At 39.6% G+C, this 22,304-nt stretch overlaps 1 protein-coding gene across 1 annotated transcript; it reads right to left on the bottom strand.

Annotated features, from left to right (window-relative positions):
• Positions 1–221: 221 nt before the first annotated feature.
• On the bottom strand, positions 222–21,549 carry LOC114626128 (cytochrome P450 2C11-like). Its single transcript, XM_028773471.1, is given in 10 exon segments — positions 222–751; positions 3,569–3,710; positions 6,160–6,347; positions 8,253–8,394; positions 10,875–11,051; positions 14,812–14,972; positions 19,889–20,038; positions 20,194–20,318; positions 20,320–20,345; positions 21,312–21,549. Coding segments are annotated over 10 exon segments (1,461 nt in total). The 5' UTR covers positions 21,480–21,549; the 3' UTR covers positions 222–569.
• Between the last annotated feature and the right edge of the window lie 755 nt (positions 21,550–22,304).

Below are 22,304 nucleotides of genomic sequence, written 5' to 3'. Positions count from 1 at the left end.
CCCATGACTTAATAGTCAGAACAATTCCCAAAGCCAGGAACTTTTCTTGGATATAGTTTCTCTCCTTCAAATCCAAATGTGTAGTAGCAGCTAAGAAAGAATTTCTGCCTTTGTCCTCCTTGGTCCCCTTCTATATAAATCTTCATGAAAACAAATTTGGCCCTTGAGAATTTGTTTACTTCTCCCTTGCATTATGCCAATTAAAAAAAAAGAGTCTGAGAACTGGTCCAAAATTTTGTTTTTATTTAGCACATGCAGGAGATGGATGATTCTGAATTGTCATATTCTAAATATTTTGCTGTTTACAGTAAAGACATAGTATTAATAGTAACTGAGCCATATAAGTATTAGCACTTACTATGTAAGTACTGAATGGGAGTGTCACAAAATACAGGGAACAAGAAGAGGAACTAAGTATTGACTCAAAGAACTATGCTGGATAAGGTTTGATGTTCACTAGATAGGAAGAGGATGGAAAAATGTGACTAAAAGCCACTATAGTACCAAGAATGAAGTAGACAGGACCCTCACAGGTGACACTGCAGATGAGAGCATAGTGAGTCTGCCCTTTATACAGGAATAAAACGAGCCTGGTACAAAGGGGGCAAATGGCCAAATCCATTGACAGTTGGTGTTGTTTCAATGTCTTTTACATCAACCAGAGGCTTCAGGTTAAAATTCTGTAAAATGGTGGTGAAGAACAGAAACAGCTCCATACGAGCCAGGCCTTCTCCTGCACACATCTGCTTTCCTGAAATAGCAAAGAAAAGAAACAGGGTAGGAGGGAGATTTATTCCTGAATTGTCTGTGAATTGTCATGGAGATACAGTAGTCACTGAGTTGTTTAGTATGTGGATAGAAGACACCTATATCATATTCTCAGCCCCAGAAACAGCTCCATTCACCCATCTCCAACACCATAACATTGAAACTTCAAGCTCCCATTGATGAAACACTGTCCTGACAATCCTTCAGGAGCTATGGCCTCTCCTCTTTATGATCCTTGTGATCCCATTAGGAATCTTACCATCTGTGGGTTTCCTCATCATATACACAATTCTACAGAGCATATATTGCTCGAATTCTATACTTTCTTATCTCTTGCCACTTTGCCAAAAATGAGTTCCTTAAAAAGAAGGGCTCCATATACACATCTTGATTTGTACCAGTTCTAGACCAAAACAAGAATCAAACTCTACAGCAAAAGGCAAAAGTGACTCCATGCTGAGAGACTCAGCACATATAAAGAAGCAGATTTGGACATTGAAGGTGTAGGATCATAGTAAAGAAAATTCTAGAGACTCTGGAATCACTGTACAGTGTCCCTCTACATGCCCAAGGTCTTTCTCAGCCTGCATTTGCTCAGCAGGTTCTGAACTCCTCCATTCACAGAAAATGTCCCCTCCTGGAGTTCATTTTCTCTGTACAGTTCCCTGCCTCCTCTTTTCTTACTTCCTTGATCCCTATGAGCCAGCCACCTTTCCTCTGACCTTTGAAATAATCCTGTTTGGCTATGAAAGAAGAAGGTCTGAGCAACTTCCCTCTGACTGTCTCTCTCACAGTATTAATCCAACTAGATTACAGTGTCCTGTTGACTCACCTACTTCCCTAACTCAGACTGAAACTCTGCAGAGCCTGTTATATTTTCTTTTTTTTTCTTTTTTTTTATTTTTTTCTTTTTTTATTATTATTTTTTATTTCTTTTTTTTTTTGAACATGAAATGCTTTTTTATAGCATGTTTTACAAGGGGAGGGGGTAAGAGGGGCCAGGTGGTGGAAAAGTACAAAATCTTCTTGGCCTGTGCCTTGAAACATGTCATTGTCTATACGGTACACTGCCTTGAATTATGATCTACCTGCTGTTCTTCAGAAGATATGGTACACTGCTTGAGTTATGGTCTCCCTGCTATTCTTAAGATGATATGGTACTCTGCTTTGAGTCTATCTGCAGTTGCTAAGCAGGATCTTGCAGTTGCCAAGCTTCAGAGGACATTGTGCTGGTGGGGAAAGGTAGGGGGTGAGGGTAAGGGCAAGGGTCCTGGCTTCTGGCATCTCCCCCTTCTCTGTTTAGTTAGAGAAGGCATCTTATGATCAATCCCAACTATGTGAATTTTGAATTTGGATGTCTAATTATGGGGGGTCTTAGACAAGTTCACAACCCCAAAACACTGATGTGAGGCGAGTCACATCGATGGTCGAAGGTTTTAGGCTGTCGACGATGGGCAACATCAAGGGACTCCGATGTGGGTGAAAGGAGGGTGAGAGCCCTGTCTTAGGCCATGTAGGCTGCACCCACTCCCAGCACCACGCACTCCTTTTCGGCTGCATTGGGTGGGCCCCTGGGAAGTGGACCTACAATAATCCTGTCATTGGGCTAACTCACAGCCATCCTAGTCCCTTGTAAATGTTCAAGTTACCAACCATTTGTCAGTTTGGGGTGTAATGTGCGCACGACATCAAGATTGAGCAAGACAGAGATCGTCGCCCGCGACCTGTCATCCACGGAACCAGGTTGATGCTGCCATCAAGAAGACAGTTGAAGTTCATTACCATCAGCCGAAAATTGAAGAGGATCCAGAAGTGACTCCGCAGGAGACTGACACAGCTGCCAGCTCCCCTGCCTCCCCCTACGGTCAACCGCTAGACGTCCACGCCCTCCAGAAGGGTTCCTGGTATGCCTGGCTTTGCCCTCGTTTCTCTCGCTAGAGAGCTTGGCCTCCCGATCACCACAACAAAAATTGGCTTTTTCCTAAACCAAGGCCGCCCTTGATATGGCCGCTAACATTGGGGAGCCTTCCTTTATGACAATATTACACCCCAAACTGTTATATTTTCTAGGGCACTTGCATTCTGAAAACTGAAAGACAAGGATGACACAGAAGATATACTCAAAATGTGAACTTAGATACCTCTCTCACAGCAGACAAGGAAAGTCTAAAAGAAGAGCTTCTGGGCAGATGGCAGTTACATCCAGAGGCCAAGTACAATTAATAAATGTGGGATCAGAGAGCCGTGGGATTGTGGGACTCAGGCTCAGAGCAAGAGTGGAGTTGAGACATATCTAAACCCTGGAAATCTCTCCCTGAGATCTACAGGAGTAAGAATGCTCCCCCTGGGCCTCCCCTTAAGGAGAAGGTGGAACAGGGAAAGGATTTGTGTGAGAGGGTGCTGGGAGAGAACAAGGGCTAATATTGGGATGTAAAGTGAATAAATAATTTTTTTTAAAATGTTCCCTCTTTGCCCTGGGCCTACATGTCCTGGGACACATAGCCCTGTGTCTGTACCTTTGCCTCACAACCCACTGAGCCCTGTAGCCAGGTTAAACTTCCTCTTCCCTTATAAGGTCATGTCCAACAATACCTGTGTTAGACTCTGAGGTGCTCACTAATATGGCCCAATAAAGAGGAATTATTACAAGTAGAGAAAATATATAGTCGTCAAAGTGGACTTTCTTATGACATACAAGCAGCAAATCTACCAGACCTGGAAAAATCACCATAGAAATTGCATCTGATCCTAAAATTCCATTACATCTTCCAAAGTACAAATAGAAATGAATTTCTTTTACCTGCTGAGAATGGCACAAAGTAGTCACTCTTCTTAAAGTTGCCTCTTTCATCTAGAAAGTGACCAGGGTCAAACTTCTCTGGATTAGGAAATTCTTTGTCATCATGCAGCATGGATGTCAGTGATGTTATTACAGTGGTACCCTGAAAACATCCAACAGACGTAATGAAAGCTGAATGGGAAGAATTGCAGGAACTCGCCTAAACAATCTGACTTATGAATGAAAGTATGGATCCAAAGCAGAGCAATGACATTTACACATAGACCAAATACAAACAGAGACAAATTAACACTAGCTCCTCAGCTATGGATGGAACCTCATACCCACCTCCCCTCTCCATGCTCTGGTTTGAGCTTGAATGAGTCTCATGCACTGCACGTTGTTACACAACATAAGTTCATACGTATACTGTCAACCTGTGTCCAGAAGATACTGTTTCCTTGTATGCATCTACCACCTCTTGTCCTTACAATCTCTCTGCCCTCTCTTCCACAATGATGCTTTAGCCTTGAAAAAGGAAATATGATACAGATATTCCACTTAGGACTGAGCATTCTGAGATCTCTTATTTCGCGCTACATTTATCACTTCTATTCTCATTCAACTCATATTGGCTATGGTTTTAGATGGAAGTCTATGTCCATTCTGGATAATTGAGGATTCTTCACTTCAGCTTTTGTTAAATGGAAATCTGACCTGATTAGTGATAACTTTGAATATAATACCATTGACAGGTACACCATCACTTAAGTGCTTGTCATCAAGGTATACTACATGCTTCATATACTTCAAAACTGTGGGGACCTTATCCTCACAGATGAACCTTATCTTAAAAAGTTCGAGAGAAAAAGATGAGAACGGCATCATTTCACAATTCAGAATGATCAATTCAGGAAAGGATTACTAATTAGTGATGTGGCCACTTAGCCCCTCAAGCTCCAGAAAATATAGCGCCACGCTCATGTAAATGTTGTTGGCCCTCGTTAAACCAGGTAGGTCATAAAAGAAAACAAAAAGACATGACAATGGGAAGAAAAATTGTTGGAAGAGGTTTGGTGGAAGACAGAGGGGGATACAAAAGGAGGGAAAAGGTAAGTGTGGTCAGGCTGCATTATAGACACTTGAGAAATTGTCAAAAATTAGCCTTTGTCTTTAAAAGCAATAACTAATTTTATAAACTGGTGGTAAATTATTTATAAAATAGAAGCTCAGGTAAAAACTGTCAATTAGTATTAAAACTCTTGATAAATTATTTAGAAAATAGGATACTAAAAAATTAAACTCCACCCTGCAGGGTTTGGGGTTTTGTTTTATTCTTGTTAGTAGTGGCGGTGGTGGCAACATTAGTGGTGGTGGTTTTTGGTTTGTTTTAATGTGTAAAGAAGAACATTAGCAACAGAGGATCTGAAAACACTTTCCTAGAAACATACTTAGTGTTATCAACAAGTGGGACCACAGTGTATCCAGGGCCACAATCTGATGAAGCAGCTCACTGATGCAGCATCACCTATTTAACATCTTTGCTTACAACACACAATTGGATTTTAGTCTCCACGAAAACCTGCACATGAAACCAGACAGAGGAACATTTCACAAGACAAATGGGTTTGATTCTTCAAAGAAAAATTGTTATATCAAAAAAATTGTTTTAAAGGAAATGTTCTCAATTTTGAAGAAGAAAATTACAGACTTGATCCTTTATTACACTATGAGAAGTTTTCACTTCAAATCTATAAAAAAAAAATCTTGGTATAACTAGAAAATGTAATCTTAGGCTATGTGGAAGATAATTTTACTATATTGATAACTTCTTCAGTGTGAGTGTGCTTATCAAATAGTAAATGCTTCAGTCTTTGGAAACACTCATTAAAGTTTTTAGGTATTAAGTGTGATAGGTTTAATAGACTAAAATATAGTCCTAAACACTTTTATATCCCATATGTATACGATACACAAAAATTCACTTATATATCCCTTTAAGTGCTTTGAAAATACAGATATTCTCCCAGTTATCTCAGCTATCAGCTTGACACAACCCAGAGTTATAAGAGGGAATATCTAATGAAGAATTGTTTTCTTTAGGTTGGCTTATTAGTATGCCTGTCTTGACTGATAGTTGACATGAAAGGACCCAGCCCACTATGAGTAGTGCCAGAAAACTGAACCTAGGTTGTATAATAAAGCTTTCCGAACACCAGCAACGGAAAGAACACCAGCAAGGAACATTCTTCCATAGCTTCTGCTTCGAGTCCCTGCCCTGGTGGAGTTGCTGCCCTGCTAGTGTTTCTGACCTGACTTTGTCAATGATGGACTCTGACCTGTGAAAATAAATAAATCCTTTCCTTCCTAAGTTGCCCTTAGTCATTGTTCTTATCACAGCAACAAAAATCAAGCTAGTAATCATTAGTGAAAAGTTGGAAACTCCATGTTTCTAAGATTACGATATTAAAGAGCTATTACTTTTCTTTTTAAGATACTTCCACATATTACTACTTTTAATTATTCTCTTATATATTTGCAAATATAATGAGAACCAAAGTATGAATCTTGGAACTTCACAAACACTAAATTGCAATGTGAAATAAGCTTACCTTGGGGATGAAGTAGTTTCTAAATTTTACATCACGGGTCACTGAATGAGGCAGGTTCGTGGGGATGAGGTCAATATATCTCTGGATTTCATGCACTACAGCATCCGTGTAGGGCATGTGGCTCCTGTCCTGCATGCAAGGGTTCCGGTTTCTGCCAACTACACGTTCTATCTCTGCCTGGACTTTAGCTAGTAAGAAAAAGTAGAAAATGATATAATGGGAGAAAATGGGCACAACTGCCACGGCATGTCAATGTAACATGGAGAACGAGAAAATTTCCCAACAGTATCATAGGCCCTAAGTACATCTACACTTGTAATGCCACAGGAAAATATAATACCTAAAAACCAGACATTCATTAAGTAGATATACTTTTACAGGATAATCAATGTAAATCAGAATGGTTAAATTCTTCACTATACAGATGTCTTACAAATGTGAACTAAGAAATTGCTATCCCTGCAAAGACAAAAAGAAACAGAAAATAAGAATTAGTATCATAAATACTTAAACACAGGAGAGTTCACTATTGCACACTGCCAAAACAGGGTAACAAGTCCTTCATAATTCCTGCTTTACAAATATGTCTGTCAGATATACTGGAACAGAAGGCTGAAGATGGATGCTCCAACTTTACAGAGATTACTGGGTAGCTGTCCAGGTAGCTTGCTGTCTGTCCATTCTTGGTCTAGGAAGCTGCTCGCCTGCATGATCTACTTACTCAGGTAATATTTACTCCTTCTCAGGTCTCTAATAGGGTTGAAGACTACATAGTTATAGTCTCACAATTAAGCTTAAATTTTTTAGGGTTTAAGAATATGTCTTAGGTATAAGAAGATAGTTTTAGATTAGTAATACAGGTAAGGATAGAAATTGAGTTAAAAACAAACCTTAAACACAACAAGATAGGATAGAAAATTAAATATTTTCTAAAACTGCCAAATACAGTAGACTCATCATTATAAATGTAAATCTCACATTATCATTTTCACAATTTTTTATAATTCTCACATTTGTATGAAGTTTTTATTTAAAAGTAATAGAGCCTTTTATTGGACTAAAAGGGGGAATTGTAGAGAAAATATCTTGAGTCTATATGGATGTGGCACCTGTCAATAATAAATTTGATGACCTATAGCTTAGGCAGGAAATAGGAGGTGAGACATCCAGAAGGCAGAATGGATGTTGGAACAGTGCCAGACTTGGGAGCGCCATCCAAGAAGATGTGATAAAATGGACACATAGTACCTGAACACAGGTAACCAGCCACATGACAGAATGTAGGTTAGAATAAATGGGTTATTTTAACTTATGATCTAGTCAGAAAAGAGTTTAGCTATTCAGGAAAGTTACTGGCAAATATACAAAAAAAGAAGTAGCATCAAATCAAATTAGCATAAGGTAGTAACTGAATTCCCTTGGCTGATGAATGTGTGTTCTTACCTGAAAATTCTGAGTCTCTGTATTTTCCTCATACCCACATTATTTACTATCTATCCTAAAACCAGAATGAGAAGGGTTGCTATGAGAAATCCTGGCACTGTCCCTGAATCCCTCCTACACATGTGTCATACACCATTCACACATGTGCTGGAGCTGATATGACCCCATCTAACAAGGATGCTCACCAGAGACCAACAAACGTCAGTGTTATACACTCTAGTCTCCAGAACTGGGAGCTAGTATAATTTTCTTTACAAAGTATATAGACTCCATTATTTTGTTACAGTGAAAGAAAATACACTATGACACTATATCCCTCAGGAAAACAATGCACTAGTCTACACTAGTCAGTGATACATGTCCCTACCATACACACCTCCCATTAAATGCAGATACTTCATAAGAGTAAGGTCACTAAAATCAGAACTGCATGCTTCTGATACTGTTCACAGTGTCTTGTTTTTTCTCAGTCACTATCTCCTATTGTGAAAACTTGCTTCATTTTTCTTTCTTCCTCATATGAACATGCTACACCTAGCAACAGAGTAATTTCAATAATGGGATTTCTACAAAAGACATAATAGAGGACATGGATAGTGCCTTCTTAGCATCTATGCTGAGTTTCCGAAGCTCCTTGTCTCCAGTCATACCTGTGACATCCACATGCTTCAGCAGCAGCAGGAGTCCATATCTCAGAGTGGTACTTGTTGTTTCTGTTCCAGCTCCAAACATGTCAGTTACAGTAGCCACCAAGTTTTCATGAGTAAACTCACACTTAGGATTGTGCTTTTCCTAGGATTTATGTGGATATTATTTTGGTTTGCCGACATGCTTAATTACAATGAATCAAAAATAATTCAGATGGTTCATAAGGATAAGAAACTTAAACAACACAAAGTCTAGTACTGAAACTACAATAACTAAACAGGATAGTAGGAAGTGTTATTAGTTTACCCACTCTTTATTTCCCTTCCTTTAAAATCATTACAATTGTGCAATGTCAATGTTCTCACCATGAAAAAATGATACTCATGTAAGATAATGTATATGGAAATTGGCCTTATTTGATCATTTCATAACATTGTAAATCAAAGTACCACATTGTACTCAACATATATTACATTTCCTATACTTATAAATGCGTATAGAAAAGTTTAAAGCAGTGTAGGCAGTTTCCCATCGCTTTGACAATACACCAAGAAACATGACTAATTAGAAGAAAGACTGAGTGCTGTTGATGATCCAGCTGTTTGGTCCTTGACTGCTTGACCCTGGGACACTGGGAACACAAAGAGATAGAACAGTACAGTAAAGAAAAATGTGACAAAGCAGAGCTACTCACCTCCACAGGCATAAAGCAAATAAAGGGAAAAGGGACAAGGGATTAAAGCATGAAGCATAAAAGATAAGACCAAGTAGGTCTTTGTAAGATATTTAAGATCCAAGCCATACAGGGACAATGATTCTTATGAAAGATGTTGCAACTAATTCTTCTGTTAAAGAATTTAATTAGTTACAATATTGACTTCCTCATGATGAATGCTGAAATGTGACAAGAAATAGTGGCTGCTCACAATCTGATTTTCTTCTCCAAAGTTGGCTCTTTTTAGCTTCTTCTGTTCTTTGAGTCCTCTCAGTTCAATGAATATGTTTGTACGTACACATCTTTATTATATCTATATTATGCTTCTCACCCAGTTTTCAAATAGCTACTCTCACTATTCTTTTATATTTTTTTTAAGATTTTTTAAGGTTTATTTTTATTTTATGTATGTGAGTACACTGTAGCTGTCTTCAGACACACCATAAGAGGACATCAGATCTCATTACCGATGGTTGCAAGCCACCATGTGGTTGCTGGGAATTGAACTCAGGACCTCTGGAAGAGTAGTCAGTACTCTTAACCACTGAGCCATCTCTCCAGCTCCTTCTTTTATATTTGTAACATTTCATTAATTCTTTGAGAATGTTATTCAGTCATACAATGTACTTTCTTCTAATTTACCTCCTCTCCTCTTCCTGACTCCTCCCAGATCCATTCCCATCTCTCCATCCCCTCTCAACCTATTGTTATTTTTTCATAACATGTGTCTGCTGCTTGCATACACGTGTGTATATGATAGACTTGCCAGGGACCATATCCTTAAAACCAACTCTTCATATCCCCAGAAGACATCAATGTCAATAGGTCCTCAGTTAAGAGTGGGGGTTGGATTGATCTTATGTAGATTTTGAGCAGGCAGCCACAGCAGTCATAAGAACATGAATGCATGAGTCCTTCCTGAATGAACTATTTTGGTCCAGTCCTTCCTGACCTCTTGCTCTTAGAATCTTTCCACCCCAATTCTGTGATGGTTCATGAATCTTCCCTACTGTTAGTCTAGTTGACTATATCAATCCTTTCCTCTTAGTTAAACCTTCTAAGGCACAGAATACTTCTTACTATTAAACTTTCCAACGTAGCTCCTACTGTTGTTTTTTTTATTAACTAAAACAAAAAAGCTTATGGACTCTGAAAATATAAAATGGACAACTTGAATTTATTTCTGAATCTACATATCTACAATCTAGACATGTATCAAGCTAAAGTACAAACAAATGATGAATCCCAAGTTAATACTCCTCTTCAGTATCAGTGCTTAACCATATAGACCATTCTATGGAGTTCACGGAAAATTTATCGAGTACTATCTGCATTAGACTCCTGTTCAGGCTCATAGATAGATTCCCATGCCAATCGGTAGGTTTGTAGAAAATAATATGTCCATCTCCTCATCTATGGAGAATTATTTCCAGCTATACTCAACTATATATCTCTGCCCTATCTCTTTCCTCCATCACTTCATTGTGCCCAGGTGAAAAAATTTCCCCTGTTCCTAAATGAAAATACTTGAAAATCTGTATCAAATCTCAGGTCATCCAGGAAACTTGCCTGGCATGTTTCTTCTCCTCCCACACACTCTGATATAACAATGTCACCTTTTATTTCAATGCCATATATTTTTATTGCCTGATTTGTTTGTTTTTCTACTTCACCTGATACATATTCTCTCTTTACTCAGACAGCTTGTTAGTACCTAAAAGCTGTTCCCACATGTTCCAGTTATTTAAAACAATTTTAAACACCCCCATGGTTGTTAGTCCAGTTTCATGCACACAGCAGGTACTTAAAGTGTTTACTAAGTGCTTCTTGCCTCAACAGCTATGCATTCCTAATAATTACAGAAATGATCAATAAATCAGATAATGCAACCCAACAAATAATATTTTACCTGTTTCATTTTGATCAAGAAACAGTCAATAAAGTCCCGAGGGTTGTCCATGTCCAAGGACTCTTCATGTTCTTTTACTTTCTCCAAAACATAGTTTTTTATATAGAAAAAATTCTTAAGTATTTGGTTATGACTTCCGGGTAAATAATCAATAATGGCAGGGAAAGTATTGCAGACCTTGAAAATTAAAAATCATTAATTAAACTCAACCCATGAGTACCATGACCCTGGTTAAAAACTAGGGTGACACAGCCAAATATTAGGCAGAGAAAGGGGAATGTAGCAGGAATTTTCCTGCCCAATCTATTTTAAATATTAGTGCACCAGGAGGCCTATGATTGGACAGGGAAAAGGGAAGCGGAGCTAAGAGTGGGGGAGAGAGAGACAAAACAGGAGAAGGAAGAAAGCAAATGTGGAAGTGGAAGAGTAAGGAGCCATCTCGAGTGTCATGTCAAATACCATTGGATTCATGTTAGTTCTAAAATTTACAGTGGTAGTCTTTATAACTAGGAAAAAGTTTAAAGACACTTGCAGTGTATTTGGGATAATTCTAACACCTCACTGGATGTTTTAACTTGCATAGTGAGCTTATGAATTTAAAGAATGCTTCTCTGCTGAGTGTTGATACTGCTGATAAAATTACCCATGGCCTGAGGTCAGTATTTCTATTTTGGTCAAGCTTCAAGAATGGCATATAGAGCTTGATCATGCTAGTCCTTTTTGTCCTCGAATACTTTTATTCTTGCCCATGTGTTAAAGCTTGTCTTTAACAACATCAACATGTTGGCAGCCAAAGTACATGGGTTGAACCTGAAAATGGACCCCCAGATAGAATTATTAAATTAACAGGCTGGCAAGCCAAAGACGGGTAAGATTCTGCACAGAGCCTTACCAACCTAAGACATAAATGCATTGCTTTTGATAATGCATATTCCATGATGGGTAAGGAAGACATTCTTGGCAGAACGACCTAAGACAGGCTCAGTCTTGTTTATGAAATAAGAAAGGGGGAAAGGCAGACAGCTTTTGGGGCTGCTTGGCAAGAATCTGACATGAGCCAAGAACAAGGAAATGAGCTGCTTGGCAGGAATATGCCATTGGCCAAGGACAAGAAAGTGGGCTTCAGGTAAGAATCTAAACCTTAGGCTAGAACAAAGAAGTAATTTCAGGCAAGAATCTAAATTTTAAGCTAGAACAAGGAAGTAGGCTTCAGACATGAAAAGGACTTTGGGCTAGGACAGGAAAATTGGCTCAGATATTTCAGTTATCCTGATAAGCCCTTAGAAACAGGGATCATGGGAGCGTTCATGGAATTCTGTTTATTCTTGCTTGTTCTTTGCCTATTTGTGTTTATTGCCTTGCATGTTCCTTGACTATTTGCATCTATTGTATTGCTAGTTCCTCAACCTAGACCTGACCTTAATACTTGCATGTAATTAAAATGGTATAAAAGTAAAAAGGAGGAGGGAGATGGGATAAGGGGGTCCTAGGGAGGGAAAATGGGGAAAGGGGATGGCATCTTAAATGTAAATAAATAAAATATCCAATAAAAATATGGAAGTGGACATGAAACCAGTGTGGCTTTAATTAGCCATACGCAGAGATGATGCGAAAAGTTAGGAAAATTGGGATAAATTATCTATTCTGCATTGACATCTTACCATTATTCAATTGGCTTTGAAATTATTGTGTGGACATCTTGGGATTTGAGTATTTGTTGATATATAAATCTAATTGGTTAACTACAAGCATTAAGAGTTTTGAATTTACCGGGTGATGGGTGTGGTAGCTGATCACGGGGTGGATGATCTTGGCGTGGGGCTAGTGTGGCCATGAGGGGAGCTCTGAAGGTCTGGCCCACCAGAAAGCCTGCCAAGATGAGAACACCTGGCTAGTGCTAGGCAGCTCAACAGTGCTGGCATTAGTGCCAGAACATGGCAGCTGAGCTGGCAGCAAAGCTGGATGCATCTTTTATAACACCTCCCACTACAGGGCAACCCTGCAGAAGAGCAGAGAATGACTGTAGAAGCTAGGATATCAAGGACACCAGAAGAACAAGGCCCACAGAATCAATGAAGCAGGGCTCATAGGGGCTCACAGAGACTGGAGCAACAATCACAGAGCCTGTATGAGTTTGAGCTAAATCCTCTGTATATATGTTATGGGTCTTTATGTTGTCTTATGTTATGTCTTGGGGTCTTTGTGAAACTCCTAACAGTGTGGAGTGGGGGTGTCTCTGACTCTATTGCCTGCTGTTGGGACCTTTTTCCTCCTATTAGGTTGCCACATCCAGCGTGCTATGAGGGTTTGTGCCTAGTCTTATTGTGTTATATGGTTATGTCATGTTTCATTGATATCCCTGTAAGGCCTGCTCTTTTCTGAAGAGAAACAAAGGAAGAAGTCTGTGGGTGAAAAGAGGGGTGACTAGAAGAACTGGAGGGAGGAGTAGCTGTGGTCTGGATGTAATATGTGAGAAAAGAATACATTTTTTAAAAACTAGAATGAACTTGAGAAGGAACATTTCAGTGCACATGATGTGTATAAAGGGAAATGCTGACAGAGACTGTACTGAACTGATCACATGACCGGGGATGATAAGCATCTCCAACAATCAATCCAATCATTTTTATATTACTAAAGCATCTTTCATCCACTCTCTCGTTTTTACCTCCAATCTTAAAGTAAAAGAAGGTCATGACTCTTCTGCATGAGATGAACTATGAGGTTAAAGAAGTTCAGTCAACCAAAGACAGAGCAGTCACTCCCTGTTACTTCTACCACTAACACTTGGCCTCAAGAATAAAATCAATCATGCTTTATAGCTGGGAAGGGCTCAAGGATATCATGAAACTCAATTCTACATTTTATGGACAAATACTTATATACAACAGTGGTCAAATGACTCCTATAAAATCATGTAACTATCTTCTACATAGTAGGATGCCCACCTGGTAGATGATGACGTTATTGAACATGACAGCCCAACACAGAGTTATGTTTTATACACCCCAGATGTCAATCATCTTAATAACTTGATCTAGACTACTTTCTCAGCTAGAGCACTAGCTTCAGCTAGCCCGAGTTTTTGATTTAGAAGCCCCAGTTTTCAGAAATTCCTGGCAGTATCTGTGCTCCCAAACATTCTCTGCCTTTGATATCCTCAATTACAAAGTCACTGCTGGGGCGGGTGAGATGGCTTAGTGGTTAAAAGCACTGGCTGCTCTTCCAGAGATCCTGAGTTCAATTCCTAGCAACCACATGGTGGCCCATAACCATCTATAATGTGACCTGATGCCCTCCTCTGGCATACAGGTGTACGTGCAAATAGAGCACTCATAAGCATTAAATAAATAAATCTTTTTAAAAAGAATCATGCTAAGTAATGAGATGAAAATGACTTCAACTTTGATTGGCTGACAAGCCTGTTGCTGATAGAAGGATTTCAAGCCCCTAAAGAGACATCAAGAAGCTGGACATGCCTCTGCAAGTACCAAGGTAGTGCTTAGACTTTTGAGGTTTCATGGGTTGGGGCTTGACTTCCAGGCCTGTGTCCAGACATTTATCTTCTCTTCTGGACAATAAAGTCCTCTGCTATCTTATGGTGTTCATAATACAATAAGAAGACAGTAATGTAGAAACATTCTCATTGTGGGTTGCCAGGACACATCCTTCCACACAGATTCCTCCCATCCCAAAACACACACACGCACACAAGAAAGGTAGGAATGAAGCAGGAAAGGAGGTATGGAAGGAGGAAAGGAGAGAAGGAAGAAAGGAGGGAGGGAGGCAAAGAGGGAAGAAGGAAGGAAGAAAGGAGAAAGCTGCACATTTCATCTCTAAATTGACTGGAACATTTACTCCACAGCTTAGTCCATGTGATGCTATGGCCTTTTCAGAGAAAGAAAGGCTCCTTAGAAAGGAAGCCTGTTGACCTCACCTGCATCCATGGTGTGCTCAAGAGCTTGAAGTTTTCATTCAATTTATCCATCAAGTTAAGAAAGGTCTGATCTTTATAATCAAAGCGCTTCTGGAAAATAATGGAGCAGATGACATTGCAGGGCTCACAGCCCAAGATAAAGGTGGGATCACAGGGAGCACCTGGATAATGGAAAATAGTAAAAATAACTGTTGATGCAGGTATATTAGTGATTCTTTAATAGCATATTGATGTATTTTATGAATAAATAAATTCCTAGAGGGACCTAGAGTGGTGGCTTGGAAGTTAAGGGCACTAAATATTCTTCCAGAGGACCCAAGTTCAAATACCAGCACCCACATGGCAGCTCACAACTGTCTGTAACTCCAAGATCTGACCCAGACATACATGCAGGCAAAACACCAATGCACATAAAATAAGTAACTAGATTTTTTTAAAACTCGTGCTTAGCCAGGTGGTGGTGGTACATCCCATTAATCCCAGCAATTGTGAGGCAGAAGCAGGCAGATCTCTGTGAGTTCAAGGCCAGCTTGCTCTACAGAGCTAGTTCTAGTAGAGCCAGGGACAGTTACATAGTGAAACCCCTTCTCAAAAAAAAAAACAAGAAATAAATAGTAAAATAAATTCCTAGAAACCCTCTAGTAGGCATATTGAAAACCAGCACACTTCTTTTCTCAGACCTGATTTAATAACTCCTCCTAATCAGGAGGAAAGGTGAATTAATTAATTAATTTATGAAAAAAAAAACTCCTTCTAACTTGTTTCTGGATGTTTACCCAAACATTATGTTAGTGTCTCTGCTTTTGTTTACATATTGGGCCCAAGTGACCTCTTTGGCAAAACAAAAAGAAGAATGATATGAAAGAGACACTTTTTAAAATAGGTATTAATTTGTTTCATTGTTTGTTTTTATTGGTTACTTTATTTATTTACATTTCAAATGTTGTCCCCCTTCCTAGTCTCCTCTTTGCAAACCCCCATCCCATCTCCCCTCACTTTGCTTCTATGAGGGTGCTCCTCCACCCACCCACTCCTGCCTCATTGCTCTAGCATCCCCCTAAGCTCGGGCATTGAGCCTCCACAGGACCAAGGGCCTCCACTCCTATTGATGCCAGATAAGGCAATTCTCTGCTACATATGTAGCTGGAGCCATGGATCCCTCCATGTATACTCTTTGGCTGGTGGTTTAGTCTCTGGGAGCTCTGGGGTGCTAGGCATGGTGGTACCCACCTGTAGTTCCAGCACTCAGGAGATACAAGAGGAGAGCTCAGAGTTATCCACCATCACCAGTCTGAAAGTTCTAGGCCAATCATAACTACACAACAAGACCTTTGTCTCAAAAGAAGCAGGAGGAAGAGAACCAGGAGGAGGAGGAGGAAGAAGAGGAGGAAGAGGAAAAGGAGAAGGAGGAGTGGGAGAGAAAACAAAACAATTTTAAAGATCTAATAGTTACAAACACAGAATCACATCCTCCTAGAAAGCTTATAGATAATTAAATATTAGTATAGGAAGGAAGAAAATAACAATCTAAAAATCTTTAACACAGATGAATATAACCAGCAGAAAGGAAGACCAAAACCAGAAAGATTATAGGAAATGCAGGTATTATGTGGGACAAGTATAAAAAAATGTAAAAAAGACAAAAAATATTATTTATGGGGGGCTAGAGAGATGGCACACAAGGTGAGAACACTGCCTGTTCTTGCCGAAGACCTGAGTTCAACTCCCAGCACCCACATGGCACTTTACAACCATTTATAACTGTAGTTCCATCAGACCCGAGTCCTTATTCCAGTGTGCAGACATACATGCAGACAAAGCATCAAATTACATAAAGAAATAAATCTTTAATAATAATAATAATATTTTTAATTAATGAAAATAAACACATCCTGGCCAGGTGATGCAGGCAGGTAATCCTAGCCACTCAGGAAGCTGAAGTAGGATGTCTTAAGTTCTCAGCCTGCCTGGCCTACAGTGAGTTTGAGACAATCCTGGACACGTTAGAGAGACTCTATCTCAAAATAAAATGTAAAATCAAAGATTTTAATATAACTCAGTAGTTAAGTACTTTCTTAGCAGATTCAAGACTCTACATTCAATTTCCAGTTCCAGTTTTTCAAAAGAAAAACTGAACACAATTATTAGAAGACAGCTTCATTTGTCTAAAATTAGTTAAATTTTTTAAAACATCATTTCTAACTTATATAACATACATGTCAAACATAAAAGCTGAATTGATAAGTAATCTCCATATTCCTATTCCAGGGTTGAAAACTAACAAGAGGTTCCTTTTGTGGAAATAATGTTCATGATCGCCAATCAAGAGTCCACATTGTTTGTTAAAGCCTACCCTCTAGTGGAGGTTAGTGCTACTGCATGACAAACCATTAACAGACTACTAAGAGAGTTTGTTTGTTTGTTTGTTTGTTTGTTTGTTTGTTTGTTTTGGTTACGATGTATTTATTTTATGTGTATAAATGTTTTGTCTGCTTGCTTGTATGTACATTATGTGCATGCCTGGATCCATCAGAGGTAAGCATGGGAAGTTAGATTCCATAGAGTTGGAGTTATGGATGGCTGTAAACCTTCAGGTGTGTGTGCTAGGAACCAAATCCAGGTAGGTCTTATGCAAGAGCAGTCAATGTGATAAATGATAAATTCATGCACACTCTCTCCAACCTCTATAAAGTTTTTAATTTCAGCATCATATTAGCTTATTCCATTCCAGTACAGTACAGAAGAACAAATTAAGTCAGAGGGAATTGTTTTGTGGACAATTTTAAGCAAATCTGTTCTAATAAACTATGAATAAATTTTAATACAAAAAGTCTACAAATGTACATCAGCTATAATTAAGGATGATAAGTTAAAAATGTGCATACTACTCACAATAGTTAAGAAATGTCCACAGGTAGAGTAACTGAGGTCTATATCCACATTCAAATATTATTGTCTTTAAAAAGAATGAAATCCTGTCCTTTATACTAAATATTTGGAGCATATTACATGAAGTGAAACAACCCATCCACAGAAAGCCAATATTCCATGTTCTCATTCATAGTGAAAACTAAAAAAAACAAGATTATCTTACAAAATGCAAGGTGGATTTGTATTCATGAAAGGTGAAAAGGGATGGTTTGGAAGAATAGAGAGGCTGGAGAATAACAAATACCATTACATAGGAAGAACACACTCTAGTTCTCCGTAGCACAGCACCGTAGCTACTGTTGACATCAATTTCTCACATAGTTTATAAAGAACTAGAAGACAGTGATTCTGATTCTCACAAGAAGAACTGATAAAGGTCTAACGAGACAAAATGCTAGTTACTATGTTATCACTGTAAATATATGTATGTGTATGTATGTATATGTATGTATGTATGTGCAATAAACACCTACAATTGTTTGTTAGTTTTAAAAGATATCTGTGGACAAGTGATGAGAATTCAACAGAAGAAGCCTATTAAGTAGTTAGTACCCAAGCCAGGCCCCTTTTCTGTTATAACAACACCCTGACACTCAGTGTTCAGAATTACCTTTTAATTTTGGCATAGGAGAGAAAGAAATAATATTTGGAATTCTTAGTTTCAAATTTGGGGAAAGGAAGTTCATAGTAAATTCTGATTCTCAATCTTCCTTCCCGGTTCATTTTGAAGAGACATGTAAATATCAGGATCATTTGGAATCCAGGCTGAAAATCATATTTACCATGACAACTACATCTCAGATGTGTAGAGCCAAAAGTGGGGAGTAGGTAAAAGGTTACCATCAATACTCTAACTCCAAATCTAATTGTTTCAAAATCCAGCTAGAATTTTGTTTTCTTTCAGATGTTGTGAGGTTTGCAGATCAGGACGTCCTTCAACAGATTCTCCTAGAAAGGACAAAGTCGGCTCCTGAGGGGTAGGAAGCAGATGGCCAAGGGTAAACAGAGAGCCAGGCCTCTGTAGGAGTTTGTAAGCAATGGAATTGATGAGACAGGAAAGGCAGACTTTGTAAGTTTAGGATTGTAAAGTATACAGAAACCTCTGGGCCATGGTTGTGAGAGGTTCTTAACTGTCCCACATCCTGGCCCTCAGTGGATTTACAGCAAGAATAAAAACTTGGTGTCTGGAAATTTCCTAAAGAAAGTAGATGAGGGCCATAGATAGGCTGGATTGTATGCTGAAAGCATGCTTTGGGAAAAGTATTTGCTATTGTTAGCTATATTAGCTAGCCTTGGGAAGGGCAGCCCAAGATGTCAGAGCCTCATAAAACACAGGAAATAAAACTCACAATTAATACAACAACATAGATAGAGGATAACATAAGAAGAACTGAAATAGAGCCAACTTACAATCAGGGAAGCTGAGGTCAAGCATTAATAATACTTAAGATTTAGTTCAATAAATTAATTTAAAACTTTCCTTATGTGATGTAGATGTCTCTTAAAGTATGCAAACAACAAGGTGCACTATGGGTAACATAAAGTAACTCCAGCTGACATCTTTAAATAGTCAAAAACTGAGCAGCAAATCACAAGCTCTCAGGAGCATTAGCGATGCCTAAGGACTAGAAAGCATGAATGAACACCAAGACACCAATTTGGTGAACATTGCAGACGTGGGCCTTGGAAGAACCACAGATATGACTGCCAGGGAGGCTGAAGCTACAAACCAGAGCTATTAAGTGAAAGCATGCATGGTTTCATGTCCCACGGAGTAACAGGTCATTTTTGTAATGTCATCTCACAAATATTTCCCAGTGAAATGTTCTAGAATAGTTACCCCACAATTATGTCAGGGAGAAAACATTGCCAAATTTTGTACATGATATTCAATCCTTTGTCTGTATGGTGTTGTTGGAAAGTATTGTTCGGCATAAAATAGATTTTAACGAAGTTTTATCCCCACCCCAGATCCAAACATGGAGGGCAAAGAGCTACAGAAGCTTCCTTGGCTCGCTGTACCAGACCACGTTTCATGCACCAGCATTGCCAAACGACGCCCTCAGCGTAGGCTGTCCCAGAAGTGTTGCCATGGAGGTCATTACAGAAAGGAGCGAGCTGGTCAGTGACACTAAGCAACACCTACCTTTGCTCTTCCTCAGTTCCTCCACAAGGCACCGAGCCTCCTCTTGAACACGATCCTCGATGCTCCTCTTGCCCATCCCAAAATTCCTCAGGGTCATGATGGAGAAACGCCGGATTTCCTTCCATTTCATCCCATTGCTAAAAATGATTCCTACCAGAACGGGAAACGGAAACTGGTCAGGAGGAGGCAGGGAACTGTCACATAGCATCAGCTGGATGGCCCAGAACTGCCTGAAAACCTCATCGAGTCTCATCTGCATGGCCAAAGCTCAACCCACACATGCACAACGTTGTACTCACACTTACCAAGGCCTTTGTTAACTCTTTCAGGTACTGGAAAACTGCCTCTTCCAGAAAATTCTTCTCCTAGGTCAACAAGAGCTTCCTTCACGGCTTCATGCCCATACAACACCACAGAAGGCTTCATACCAAAATACAGGGCCATAGACTTTTGAAAACTGGAAAATTGAAAAGAAAAAAAACATTCAAATAACAGTAAAAAAGAAAAAAGAAAATCAATACATAGCCTAAATTGTTCATGATCCAATTATGTCATCATACTGTTGATAATTTTTTTATCCTTATAAAACATCTTCAGCTGTTGCTGGATTTCATACATAAAAACTGTGCTGTTTTTTATGCTGCCACAGGCAAAATGATGCTAACGATGAGAGAAATCATCACAACTCACCAACACCTTCACCACATTTATTAATTTAACAGCTAACAAGACTGAAGCCCAGGGAATTTCAAATTCAACTCAGTATTACATGGCTAGGAAATAAACGACCCAGATTTGAGCCCCGCTTAGCCGATTTCTGCTACCTGGGCAGTCGGTTCCCAAAGCCTGTACCAGACAAATGTGCAGCTACTTTGAACTTGCTTCAGAATCCCCTGATGAGCTCTTTTCAGGGCATTCTGTGATTAACAATAAGAAATCTACATTTTTTTTAAGTCCCTTGGGTATGGGGAGACAGCTCAGTTGGTAAAACGCTTGCTGTGCAGTCATGAGGACCGGAATTCTGAGTCCAGCAGACACATAAAAAGAGGTGTTCTCCAGTTAATCCCAGCCATGGGAAGGATCCAGGGGCTTGACGGTCAGCCAGACTAGCCAATCACTGGGCTCTATCTAGGTTCAGCGACTAACCCAACCTTGTCTCAAAAAAAAAAAAAAAAAAAAAAAAAGACAGTCAACTTCAACCTCTGTCCTCTTGACCCACACTTGCAACACCTACGTTTACACACACGCACACGCAGGCTAGCTCTGAGAGAGACTTTGTATGCACTACAGAATTCCACTATTTCTAACTATGGAACTCTATATACAAGAAGCTATGGAAATATTTGCTTTACAAGAAAACAGTTAAATAATAGCAGAGATTAGTTTTCTTTTGTAATGGTGGAGAAGCTTTAAAAACACTTACTTTTTTTATAGATTGGCCGATGTTCTTCACATCTATCTGAAGGATGTTTCCAATAATGGGGAGAGGAGTAGGGCCAGGAGGGAGCTTCCCTCTCCCAGAGCTCTGTCTCCAGAGTAAGAGGAGAAACAGACAGGAGAGAGTGAGCACCAGGACCAGGACTGGATCCATAGCAGCTTTGTCTTCTCCGGAAGACTCCTGTGAGCTTGCAGCCCAGGGCTTTTATAATGCTAGCTGCTAACTCAACGTGTGCTTCTGAAACCTAAGTGACCAATCAGCTAGATATGCTTTAATCTTTCTTCTTTGTGGACTCTTGCAGGTTAAAAAAACACATACGGAAGTTGTTCTTCACTCTCTGACTGCTCCACCCTGAAATCCTGTTGTAACCACCTTTGGGTGAGATCCAAGGTTAGCTTGTTTGCATTCCTCCTTGGCTCCGCCCAAAAGGTTTGGAGCAACATCCAGAAAGGAGCCTGGCTTGCATATAAAGGACTGTTTGGCCTCTCTTTGCTCTCTGACCCTTCTCTCTCCTGTCTATCTGTCTGTCTCGCCCTCGCCCCCTCTCCCCCTCGCCCCCTCCCTCTTGTCCTCTCTCGCCGCCTCTTCCTCTGAGTCCTCTCACCCCGCCCCCCTTTCCATGTATTCCCGGCCTGCCTCCCCCACCCCCTCTACTTCTCTGTCCCCTCTCTTTCTCTGCCTCAACTCCCTTCTCAAACCCCCTTCCCATGCCTCCAAATAAACTCTTTTATACTAGGCCCAAGTATAACTGGTACCGCGGAGGAGGGTGAAAGGGGGGGATGACGCAGGCCTGCCAAGGCACCCTTCCCGCCGCTCCATACTGCATTTTGCAAAACATATCACTCATGTACTTTGTTTTTTTTTTTTCCAAATACCCCAGATAGTTCCAATATACAATCTAAACTGAAAGCTAATCAAGTAAATCATTTGCTCCAAAGATTGTTCAAAGATTGTTCTGCATCCTTAGACTGATGATCA

This window comes from Grammomys surdaster, unplaced genomic scaffold (genome assembly GCF_004785775.1).
Source record: "Grammomys surdaster isolate TR1022 unplaced genomic scaffold, NIH_TR_1.0 229, whole genome shotgun sequence".
In the NCBI taxonomy this organism is placed as follows: domain Eukaryota; kingdom Metazoa; phylum Chordata; class Mammalia; order Rodentia; family Muridae; genus Grammomys; species Grammomys surdaster.
This window is presented reverse-complemented; position numbering and strand designations above follow the sequence as displayed.